This window comes from Muntiacus reevesi, chromosome 8 (assembly GCF_963930625.1).
Source record: "Muntiacus reevesi chromosome 8, mMunRee1.1, whole genome shotgun sequence".
NCBI classification, from domain to species: Eukaryota; Metazoa; Chordata; class Mammalia; order Artiodactyla; family Cervidae; genus Muntiacus; species Muntiacus reevesi.
In genome coordinates, this window is record NC_089256.1 from 18,933,232 (window position 1) to 18,946,174 (window position 12,943).

Sequence of the window (12,943 nt, forward strand, 5' to 3'; positions counted from 1 at the left end):
TTATAAAAGCGGAGCTGGAAAGCTCCCTCCTCTCTTTCTGCTATGTGAGGACACAGCCTAGAAGTCAGCATCTGAACGCGGGAAGCGGGTCTCACCAGATACCAGATTGGCTGGCACCTGGATCTTGTACTTTCAGCCTCCAGAACTGTGAGAAATAAGCTTCTGCTGTTTTTAAGTGTATGATATTTTGTTACAGCAGCCCAAACAGACTGAGGCATGAAGAAAACCATTGGAGACTTTTTATTTGGTGAATAAACAGCTCTCTTTTACATTTCTCCCTTCAGATAGAGACTGTTGAATTTGCCATGATAAACTAGTTCAACTTTTAATGTCATATTTAATAGTCCCAAATATTAAGGTTCAACTTCATATTATGACAGCAATTTAACTGTCAATGTTGCTTAATGTAACTATCAGTGTTGCTTTGTATACAAACATGCAAATTCCTCTGCAGAAATGGGGTAGAGTCTCTGCCCTCTACCTTAAATTCTACAAGGATCATCTTTTCTTCCTGCTTCTAAAGCATTAAAGCTTTTTCTCTACCCAAGCATAAGGACAAGGGGCAAATGGCTTTAGTTTTCCCCTGAGATGTCATTTGAAGTACCAATAGCATCTCATGAATTTTTTTAGAGGCTTTTAAAAATGGATAACTTTGGTATACTATCAAAATACAACAATACACTTACTTAAGGAGCTAAAAATTCTTAATATTTCTTAAACCAGGCTGTAATAAAGTTTCTATCATTTTACCTAGAGAGGAAAGTCGGCATCAGCAACACAACACCCTATGCACTGTTCCAAATCTCAACATAGCTTTTTGGGGGCATCTGAGGGCATGCCTTAATTTTTATACTGCCATTCAGAGCAGACATAAGAGCCAAAATGAAGAACTAAGTTTCTAAGGTTCAAATTAAATCCGAATATTTATTTAACAAACCAACATTGAGGTTGGTATTTACTAAGAAACAAAGCAAGAAATAAAACTTCAGGGATCCTGTTTAACTGGAAAATTTTCCTTAAGCCACTGAAGAGAAACTTTAGAACAGCCTTCAAAACAAAATCTGGTTCTAATCTGTAACCACAGCATAGATACAGTGCATAACCCCTGACCCCCAAAGACCATCCTCCTCATTTTAAACAAACTACTCAGGGCAGGTCTTGAGCCACAAAATACTTGCTATGACAGCAATGTATGGTTTTTGCCTCATATTATAAACACTTATAGAAAGAGAACAGCTCTTCCTACTAGTTAAGACTGTAAACATCACAGAGGGGGTATACTACACCTGATCCTCATCACCTATAAAAATGCTCCACACACAATATATATGAAAAACTTGCTTAATCATCAAAAGAATTCCACAAACAAGATGACAAAGCAGAGCTCTGTTAGCACGACGGTCAGTCCTTGCTAGGTCAACATTTGTGTTCGTATTTATGTATGAGGACATCATTGGTAACATGGTTGCTTTTTCAGATAACAAGAATATGGAGAGATAGCAAAAAAAATTAAGTGTATTAATTTTGTTGGAAGATGATATTACACTAGTTCAAGGGTCTAATTCCAAAAAGCATATTTATTTACAGTTATTGTACGTGCCCTCTGGCCCCCAAGATCACTCTCCTTCTCCTAAGCAAATTTACCATTAAATAGGCAAGACATGTCAGGTCAGCTCTTAGATCTTATTTCTTGTTCAGAAAGAAGTCTTTCTGTTCAAGAAACAGGAAAGCACCAGGTCATCCCCCAAGTTCTTATCTATTAGTCATCCTCTATTTTCTGATCCCTCATCTGTAGGATACATGGAAGAAGAGATTCAAGTTGATGAAGCCACCTCAGGTCAGTATAAGCTGTGTTGCTGTCGCTAGATCGTGAAGAGATCAAGCATGGGAAAATGGATACAGTTTAAAGCCAAGCGGACCCAAGTTCCCAATTTGCCTTCAGCACTTGCTGGCTGGTGGCCTTGAGCAAGGCCTCTTACAGTCTGAAAGTCCCTCACTTTTGTATTGAGGATTCATTCTATGGGAATATAAGGATTAGAGATAGTTAATGTAGGTTCTAAAACTATACATATTACCAACCTCCTTTCTAACTTTCCAATGAGCTTTCCAAAGTTAGCCATGACTGACTTTGACCTCATTTCTCTAATTCTGTGAGCCTTATGCTGCAGAGCTGTTAATTGGTTTCAGAGAGGAACTGAATATGTTATTTTTCTTACTGTCTCCATTAGTTTATATAGTGAGTTAAGAAATCAGCGCAATGCTCATCGCTATTCCAGGTCATCCCGAATGGTTGGCAACTGGGGAGGGGACAGTCCACTCAGCCCAAGACAGAGGATCCTATTAAATTCTAATCGTCTTCTAAATGCATTTTGTAACATTTAAAAAATAAACTTAAAAAATTAAATGTACAAGCAATATAGCCACATCTCTGAAAATTGACAAATACTGAGAAAAGGGAGGGGCAATTACCTAATCCACATTTCACAGTTCCAGCCCCATCCTTTTAGCCTCCTCTCCCTCCCCTCCCCGCTTCATGAGGCCTGAAGAAGCCTGTGGGTGTGGACTTAGCCAATGTGGCCAACCCAGAAACAGCACTTGTGTCTCTGGCTTTCCACTTAAAAAGCAAGGATATACTGAGACTTGGAAACCAAGAGATCTCCTTGTAATGCCAACAACTTGCCTAAATAAGAGATAATCTAGACCAGCCTAACCCCTTTAGTTAGCACAGTCTAAATTTCCAGCACTGGTAAAATCATCAAAGGAACTGCATAAGAGCAGTTTCCCCCAAACAGTAATAATAATTCTTATTTTTCTGAATTATCCATTGACTTCTGGGGAAACCTGTCATTAGAGGATTTTCTGTCTGCTGACCTTTGCTTTCTCATCTTGGAAGTGTTTTATTAAGTAGGGCATCTTGTTCAAATACAGGACACTGCTCCTGTTTCCCATGAGGTTTTGCAGTTCTAGTTACTAGCATGATACACACACAATTTATGACTTTTTGGGTCTTCAATGCGGCCACACATTTGTCCTTTACCACTACCATCCTTTTTCCTAAACTAGATTCAAGTGGATCAAACACAGTGATTTCTTCTTACAGTTTGGTATGATTCAGAAAAGTAGTTTTAGGAAATGCCTTTTCATACATTATAAGGGATAGAATGATATAAATCTCAAAACAGTAAAATGAATGCATGGTTTTTAAAAAGTAATGATCAAACATTTTAGCAGGTTTTTTTTTTTTTTTTTTTTTTTTTTTGCTGTTTTATGCTTAAACTCCCACATGCTAGAATCTACTACTAGAAGTACTTTCAATTGGCTAAAAAGACTAAAATCAGCAGTGATCTGTCCCCTAACTTCCACCAAAAAAATGACTAATTACTCTGAAAGATCCTTACAATTAGTGATCTGTCTAAGGCTGTCATACTTACAGTCTACAAAATGTTTCTTTGTTTGGCAAATCCTGGTGATATCAATCTAGACATAAATGTGTACAAAAAGCCAAGTATATTTCTGGGGCCTGATAGTATTGTCTGTCAAGATATTAACAGTTTTAAAATTTGTATTTGAGGCCCTAGAAAATTATCAAGGAATCCACACAATTTTAACTCAGAGCAGTTTAGTCTAGCTAGTCTGAAAAAAAGGAAGCACAAGGTTTTATTACAGAACTTAAGCTTAATCTCGGGATCCAAATGTTCCAAGTTCAAATAAATCCCCCACATGCCTGTTTGCTCCTCTGCCAAGTCTGAACAGCTGAAAGCAAACGCCGACTTGTGCCTACAAACAGGTAAATTAGCAGAAACTAAATCACCAAGTGACATAAAAGCAACACCCAGAAGCAAACCCCCATTAACCTTAAAGGTAAAATAAACAAAATGGTACCTGTTCTTCCTCTTTTTGGTTTCTCAGCATCGATAAATATTTTCTAATTGCATGGAGAGGATATTTTTTGAAATAAGAGAATCTTGACTGAGGCATCAGATTATCCATGGTGAGGAGAACACAAAGATCCTTATGTGCCCCTCCCTGTCAGCAACCACATGAAATCTAGAAGCTGCTGCACAATTCCTCAGATGCCTAGAGATTTGCTTGTAGCTTGACCACTTTCCTGCAAACAAAGCAGGTGTTCTTCTCCTTGCTGCTTCCTCTTTCAGGTAGAATTCATGGTGAAAGCAGACAGCCACGTCCCAAGGCCGCCTGAAAGCTTCCAGAAATGCAATACCCAGAGGGCAGCAGGAGCCAGGAGGAATCCAGGGGCTGGTCTGCCGGATGCAAATTGCTTAGTGGTAGTGATGTGACTGTCCTATTTCTAGCAACAGCGTTCTGTTGCAAGCTATGTTAATATTAGGTAGCTGGTGACTTTCCACACCCACAGACTCTCATGAGGTTTAATCTTAATTCTTCTGACAGCTTTTCTAGCTCTTAAAGAGGACATGACATGGTTTTTTCCTGCTTCCTTCCAGAATTCTTATCAGCCTGAGCACACACACACAACCCTCAGCAGCATCTCAGTTCTAAAGTGTTGAATCATTCAGCCTTGAGAAGCATTGTTTCAGAGGATTTCTAAAAAAAATTTAACAAATTACTTCAGTCTTCATCCTTATCAAGGAGTTCAGTGTCAGAACTTAAAATGGTTGGTTTACACTATCATGCGTTATGCAACATGCCCAGTAACCAGATACTTTATGTCAGCTGAACAATAGCTGCAAACAGATTTTGTTTTGAGTTAAAAGGCTTCTCTCCATGAATCCTTATCACATACTCACAGGCTGAATCCTGGAACATTTAATTTCCCCAGACTTTATTCTGAGCTTAAGGAAGAAAGATGTTATACATTTACTTTCTAACTCTTATGAAAAGGATTCATGCTTAAAAAAGAGAACATGGCAAGAGGTCTGTGGTCATAAAGGACATGAAATCATAAAATTTGAAAGTTCATTATTTTCTTAATTCTCTATAGAAGTCACAGGGTTTCTGAACAAAATTCCCTAGTAGGCTTTGCTATTTTATTACCCTTTTTAACTTTGCAGGAGCTGGTTTATTTGCTGGAACATTTGGCCACTTTTCTGAGGGGCTGTCATATATAGTCCAGGGTATACATCAGCCAGTGATTTGCTTTCAGGTGAAAGAGGAGAGCTGGTCTTCTCCCCTTCAGAGAGAGCACTGAAAGCCAGATTGCAGAGGTCAAGCAGAGCTTGGGGAACCCATTTTGCAGCCTGTGCCTTTCCCCTGGATAGCCTCCCTGACACCCTGGTTGGGCTACTTGCCTTCAGGGAACATACTCTATCAGCTAATGTGGGCTGTGCTGTGAGCGGCCCAGACCATCTGTCAGGCTGGCATCAGCCCACTTGCAAGGTGATCTTCCAGTCTCACCAGGGCCAGGCTGGCAATTCCAGGAGGTCCCTTGCATAATACCGCTAGGGCTGGCTCCTCAGAGGAGGCCCTGCCCTCATGACCTCTCTCCAGGCGCACTGCTACATACTGACCGAGGCTCTTGCAGCCCTCTTCCTCCACAGGCTGGGGACAGCCCGCTCTAATAGGAGTCGCAGAGAAGCACCATGCTTTTGAGCCACCAGAATGCTAAGGGCATGTGTGTTGTGCCCTCCCAGCCTGCTCTGGCCCCGGGAAGAGGGGTGGCCCTCAGGGCACCAGGCGCAGGCATAGGTCCATTTATACACACGCTCCAGGAAGCCCCAAGCTGCCCTTTGGCTTCTCTTTTTGAAACTATCAAAAGCTTCACAGACGCCTCTTTTGCAGGCAGGGCCACACCCCCACAGCGCGGCTGGGGATCAAAGCCTCTTCCCAATGGAGCAGCGCAAAGCAGACCTCATTCCAAACGGTTGTTTCACAGTCATCTCTTCCTGGGTTGAGGAGAGTGATGAAAAGAGATGGGGAGGGAGGAAAAAAACTGCAAACCAAAAACTATCCTGACTAGATTGAGCATGAAAAGAAAAACCGGTGAAGCAAATGCAATTAAAATTCCCTTAGGTGTTTAGTTGGTAATAAATACAAATTATGTCTAATATTTACTGGGCCTTTGGACTAGGTACTCTGCTAGATTCCTTACATGTATCATCTCATATAATCCTATAGCACTCTATGGGGTAACTGAAGCTCAGAGAGGGTAAACAATTTGCTGAGGTCACACAGCTACAAAGTAGAGAAGAGACTCCAATCAAATAGGCTGACCCCAGAATCTCAGTTCCCAATTAGTACAACGCACAGCCCCTCAGCCCAATATAGAAATGGATTCTGAGGACCCCTTTAAGGATTAACTGAAAAAGGGAAGGTGTGCAGATGCCTTGTAAAAGGAAAACACAAATGTCAATGATGGGAATCTACAGACCAAGATGACAAGGTTTGAGACCAGGTGCATCTTCATGAAGAATCATACACCTTCCTACCCTGGATTCTCTCTAAATAAGAGAGAATTATTATTTACCTCTTCAAGATTTCTTTGTGAAATGATTCTAGTGATCTTTTTAAAGACTTTGTATCCATGGATACAGGTTTTCTGCTTTGCAAATGTTGAAAACTGCTATAATCTCACTTTCTGTTTAACATAGGTTGCAGTGGTCCATTTCTCTGAATATTTAGCACAAACATGGTATGGGATCTGACACACCCAGTTTCTCAGGCAAATATCATCCCTTTGTGTTCATAGCGGCCACTCCTGGCATCTCAGCCTGAAGGGGTTTCATGTTGATCACCACCATGACTCAGCTGCCTTAGCTAAAGGCAGTCGGCCAGAGTGCTGGTGACTGCAGTGTGTCTGCAAGGACCAGAAGAACTGTGTCACTGCTTCAAGTGATAAGAGGTTTATTCCACTCCCTGCAAAGAACACAGTAAAAAGCGGAATGATGACCTGTTATTTGGACTCCCTCCCACCCCTTCTCCTCTATTCAACAGAAAAATAACCAGCAGAAATCACAAATCAGGAGAGGCACTGATGGAGACTGTTCTCTCACCAGGAAAGGATATTCATGTGTTCTCTTTGATTTGTAAGAATTACCTGCTTTTTCACAAGTAGCTTAAAATATGGGGGATCTCAGCCTCTTCACTTGAAGAGCAATATAAAGAGGCAAAACCAAAGCCAGAAAAAATAGTGACAAGGTGGTGAAGAGAGAGATTTTAGTTTATTCCTTTTCACACATTGGAGAAGGTGAGATAAAAATGTGGGTTTGTGAAGCTACCTAGCACCACGCATTGCAAACAGTAGGTATTTCATTAATGCATACCAATGTAATTTGTTAAAGGGGAAAGGCAAAGAGGAAAGAATGGGACCCAAGTGTTAAATTTCTGATGAGAAACAGGAAAGGAAAGCAGAAAACATGTCTCCAGGATACCTTTAAGTGGGCGGAGTTTCCCAGTTGCATCAGGACAAAACTAAAACCACATCAATTTCCTTCTCTTTTTCTTCTTCAACCATCAGAGTTGAGAGTTTCATTCTCTGGGAGCTACTCCAGCCCAGATACCAAGTGACGGGCAGGCAGTTTGGATGATGGAGAAGCAGCTAGCCCTAGAAACAGAAACCATTTTTCATAATGAATACCACTGAGAAATCACTCTTCCAACTAGGTCTGTGGAAACTGGCCCAGCCTCCTGATCCCCCAAAGACAGTTTTAACTGAAATGAGGAGAGAGGAAAGGGAGGCATTTACCATTGGTCATCAGGACAAGCTCACGCAGCACCAAAGTCTGCTTTTCTGTGCAATTAAAGCATTTGTGCCACTTCCTATGACATTTTCTCGGTGCCCCCACCATGCAGGGGTAATTATATCTGTTTATGGTTCATCTGATGCAAAGAGCTGACTCATTTGAACAGATCCTGATGCTGGGAAAGATTGAAGGCGGGAGGAGAACGGGATGAGATGGTTGGATGGCATCACCAACTCAATGGGCATGAGCTTGAGTAAACTCTGGGAGTTGGTGATGGGCAGGGAGGCCTGAGGCACTGCAGTCCGTAGGGTCGCGAAGAGTCGGACAGGACTGAACGACTGAACTGAACTGAATGGTGCATCTGAGGGCTTCCCCAGTGGCTTGGCAGTAAAGAATCTGCCTGCAGTGCAAGAGCTGCAGGACACACGGGTTCGATCTCGGGGTCAGGAAGATCCCCTGGAAGAGGACATGGCAACCCACTCCAGTATTCTTGCTGGAGAATCTCATGGACAGAGGAGCCTGAAAGGCAACAGTCCATAACAACTTAGCACACACGCCTGATGGTGCATTTTTCTTTTCCAGAATGCATGTTCAACTCCCACCCAAGTTCCTATTATAACCACAGTTCAACCAATGCAGAAGCCTGGGTTCAATGCCAGGGTCCAGATGATCCTTTGGAGAAGGGAATGGCTACCCACTCCAGTATTCTTGCCTGGGGAATTCCATGGACAGAGGAGCCTGGCGGGCTACAGTCCACAGGGTTGCAAAGAGTCAGACGTGGCTAAGCAAGTAACACTTTCACATATGTACTTTTTTATAGGCATTAATCTTTTATCAGTATATCCTTTGTCAATTATTGCAAATATGTTCTCCTAGTTTGTGGCTCACCACTTCACTCTTGGCTTAATATTTGTGTTTCAGAGGGAGATGGAGTTTTTTATTTGTTTGTTTTGATGAACAGAAGTTCTTAATTTTAATTTTGTTATGTACCAGTCTTTTCCTTTATGAATTACCTCAGGGTTCGGCAAATAAGGGTGCATGGTTCAAAGCAGACTTACTGCCTGTTTTTGTAAATAAAGTTTTATCAGAACATAGATATGCCCATTCTTTCATGTGTTGTCTGTGATCACTTTCCTGCTACAGTAGCAGGGCTCAGAACTCCTAAAATATTCACTCTCTGGTCCTTTACCCCAAGGTCATAAAGATCATCTACTTTTTCTGTGAGAGTTGTTCCCTAATTTCTACCAAATGGAAATGGAGTGCTTTTTCTTTTTTTGTTTAATTTTGGCTGTGCTGGGTCTAAGTTGTAGCATGTGGGGTCTTTGATCTTCATTGCAACATGCAGGATCTTTAGCTGTAGCACATGGGATCTAGTTCTTTGACCTGGGATTGAACCCAGGTCCCCTGCTTTGGGAGTTTGTAGTCTTAGTTACTGGACCACCAGGGAAGTTCCAAGAGCCTCTTCTTTGCAACTTTAATATTTCTCTCTGTTGGTAAACTTTCTCATGGATTTCATTTTCCAGATTAGAAAAGAGTTGCAAACTAGCCATCACAGGCTAATTTTGTTTATAAAACAATTTGGTTGGTAACATTTTTAAAAAGTAAATGCAAGCATTTAAAGTCAGATTTGATGTAAATATTTGAGTTTCTGATTTCTTTTGAAAAATTAAAAGTTTGAAGATTCTTGGCCTGCCTTCCTCAGTGGTGACATTCTCTTAGGATGGAGTAGTAGGTCTGCTGCCTCCTGCAGTTGGGCTGGCCTCCATGATGACACTGATGCTGCTGGCCTGGGGACCTCATCTTGGTCAAACCTGGGTCAGCTCCTTTGAGTTTTCTCTTTAACTATGTCCCAAGATTGCGTGCTTAATTTTGGCAAAAATCCTGCTGGGTCAGTTTAGATTAAATCTTTCACCTTCATATCTGATCACCATGGCTTCTCTTCAGGAAGAATCCTGCTGAGTTGGTCTAGTAAGAATCTCCTAGCCTTGATCTTTCCTCTTAGTAATTTTCCACCCACTGACCCCCAACCCTGCTCTTTGGCTGCTGTTGGGCTGCACCCCAACGGCCTGCAAACCTTCTCATTGCTCAGCCTCCAAACCAAAGAAAGAGCCCAGGGACAGTGACAAAGATATCAATAGTTTATGGGATAGGGGATCTTATGAATCTGAAACAAAAGGTCCTGGGGCAACACCCCATCATGTATGGCAGATGGGAGGCAAGACATGACAGCAATCTTCACGATTGGGGTAGGAGGCTACCATTCTTAGGAGCAGTTGATGTCAGGCTGACTCATCAGTTACCAGGGAAATCAACAGTGAGGGCAGGGGACAAGCACATAGGCAGATACCCTATAATTAAGAGGATTTGGATAGTTATTTGAGTGAGGCAAGGCTTGGCCAAGCAGGGGATTACAGAGAGCAAGAGAATTGCCATCTTGTGTGACCTGACCATACTGGGGTCTCCGTTTGTCCTTGGTATTTTCAGGGTTGAGTGCAATCTCTCTCCCCCACTGTCAGGCCACCCTTGCGTAGGCCCTCTTGAATAAAGTCTCCTTTATCATCTTTAACAAGTCATGAATAACTTTTGTCTTTAACACAGTGTAGGGAAGAGCCCCAAGAGAGTTGTAACAAATGTTTGGGTTAATGTCTTCCAGATTTTTTACATGATTCTAGTACAGTGTTTCTCGATCTTTCATATGCATATAAATCACCTGGTAGGCCTGGCATGGGCACAAGATTCTACAATTCTAACAAGCTCCAGGGTGATGCCAAAGTTCCACACCCCCCACCCCATTCTGACTAACAAGAGTCCAGCACCTGTCCTGAAATACACAACCAACACTATCTCAGCGCCTCCATTGGAAACTTCCATTCTGATGTCCTGGCAGGTAAGTTTCCCTCATTATGTTCATCACAATTTGCTATTTTTCTATTCATTTGTTGCTTTTATTATCTCCTCCCTTGCAAAGTAAGTTCCATGAGGATAAGAAACACACCCACATATCAGTCATTCCTAACACCCAGAACAAACAGCAACAAATTGGAAGCCAGAGTTCAGAACAAGTGGCCTCTGACTTTAGAGAACAGAGGAGCTGAAGCCTGAGGCAACACAGAAAACTGAGAAGAAATCCAACATGGTCTGCAGAATTCCCCAGAGGCTCAGGAACTGGCAGAGTGAGTAACTTTGGAAGTGGGAGTGGACAGAGGAAGGTCAGTTGGAAAGCTTTAAGAAGCATTTGGGGGCTTCCTTGTTGTCTAGTGGTTAAGAATCTGCCTGCCAATGCAGGGGACACGGGTTCGATCCCTAGTCCGGGAAGAACCAAGCCTGTGCACCACAACTATGGAGCCTGAGCTCTGGAGCCCATGTTCAACCACAGGAAGTCTCTGCAATGAGAAACCCGAGCACTGCAACGAAGAGTAGCCCCCACTCGCCACAACTAGAGAAAACCTTGCTTGCAGCAGCAAAAACCCAGCACAGCCGTAAATAAATAAATAATAGATCTTTTAAAAGAAGAAGAAGAAGCAACATTTGGACCAGACCCCCCCTCACTCCCTTAAGGAGGGGACTGAAGTTTCCTTTCAGAAGATTGGTGTTTATCTTCTCTCCTATTCATTTGGTTCTTTGGATTTGTGTCCCTCCTCTTTTTTTTTTTTTTTTTAATTTATTTTTTTATTTTTCAGTGGGTTTTGTCATACATTGATATGAATCAGCCATAGAGCTACACGAATTCCCCATCCCGGTCTCCCATCCCACCTCCCTCTCCACCCGATTCCTCTGGATCCCCCCCCCCTTTTTTTTTTTTAACACACTCACTGTTATTTGGGAAGACACAAAGGTGAAGACCAACTCTCCCTGTGTGCAGCTGCACTTTTTTCATTCTTTATGTCTCAGCTTAAATAACACCTCCTTGGGGAGGGTTTTCATGGAGAATCTATATTCTATGGACTAGCTAGACTAAGTTTCCCCTGACTTTTCTCACTAACTGAGTCCTTTCTGGTGTAACTGGTTCACTGAACACAGTGAACTCATAGGGTGACATAAAAAGAAACATTATTTTAGATGCCTACTGTCCCTTTAGATGTGCCCTGTGAGGAGTGTGTGTGTATGTGTGTGTGTGTGTGTGTGTGTGTGTGCACGCACTTCACCTTCCTCTATACAGGAGTAAACTTTTGGGCCCTCCCCCAGGCCGTTTTTAGGAACTGGAAAATCCTACAGAAACTTTAAGTCACAAGCACAGTTTCAATTTGATACTGCCTCATCTCAGGAAAGCGACTTCACTTTCACTTTTCACTTTCACGCATTGGAGAAGGAAATGGCAACCCACTCCAGTGTTCTTGCCTGGAGAATCTCAGGGACGGCGGAGCCTGGTGGGCTGCCGTCTATGGGGTCGCACAGAGTCGGACACGACTGAAGCGACTTAGCAGCAGCAGCAGCAGCTTCTCAGGAAAAAATTTTCAACCTGATTTACCAGTGAGTCTTCTCCCCTTCCTCCACCTGAGACCTGCTAAGCACTATTTGCAGTAGAAGAGACAGGAGTGGTCCTTCTGCTCTTGTTCCCAGTTTAGCATTTCTCCTCATGCCTCAGATTGCTGAGATTTCTGGATCTGGCAGTGCAAAGACAGGGGATAGAAAGAGAAATAATATGGATGGAAAGTTCTTTCTTGGCTGACGCTGCTGTAAGATTTTCTCATCTCTCTGGGCCTGGCAGTTGTTTAGAACGTTTTCTTCCCCTGATGATTTCTCATTCATTAAAGCCTTTAGCACCAGCTCAAGTACTCCTCTCTACCCCAGGCCTGCCTCCATCTTGTAACACATGTCAAGACTTACTAAACTGCTTAATAAGACTTCTCTGGCCCTTTTTAGATACATATAAGTATTTCTACATATTTTCTAAAGTGCTTTAATTTTTACATTTAGATACTCAATACCATTTAAATTTTATTTTGTACAGTCATCCCTTGGCATCTATAAGGGATTGGTTCTAGAAACTCCCTCAGATACTGAAATTTGTGAATGCCCAAGTCCCTTATATATTTACAAGAGTATAGTACCATCAGCCCTCCACAACTGTGAACTCCGTATCTGCCTTTTCAACCAACCATAGTTATGTTATTTTGTATAATACAATTTTATAAAATCTGCAGATTTTGGTGTCTTCGGGGATCCGGAAACAAACTCCTGTGGATCCTGAGGGACAGCTGTATTCAGTTCTAGTTTATGCTGTTTATTAGTTTACTAGGTCTGCCACAATGAAGTACCACAGTCCAGGTGCCTTAAACAACAGA

At 42.2% G+C, this 12,943-nt stretch overlaps 1 protein-coding gene across 1 annotated transcript in view; it reads right to left on the reverse strand.

The window, feature by feature from the left end:
• The window catches only part of ATP2C1 (ATPase secretory pathway Ca2+ transporting 1), a 152,524-nt gene extending 148,394 nt beyond the window's left edge, over positions 1–4,130 (reverse strand). Inside the window, exon 1 of the mRNA XM_065942785.1 lies at positions 3,883–4,130. Within this exon, the coding sequence (XP_065798857.1) occupies positions 3,883–3,990 (108 nt within the window). The 5' untranslated portion in view covers positions 3,991–4,130. The remainder of the gene's footprint in view (positions 1–3,882) is intronic.
• Between the last annotated feature and the right edge of the window lie 8,813 nt (positions 4,131–12,943).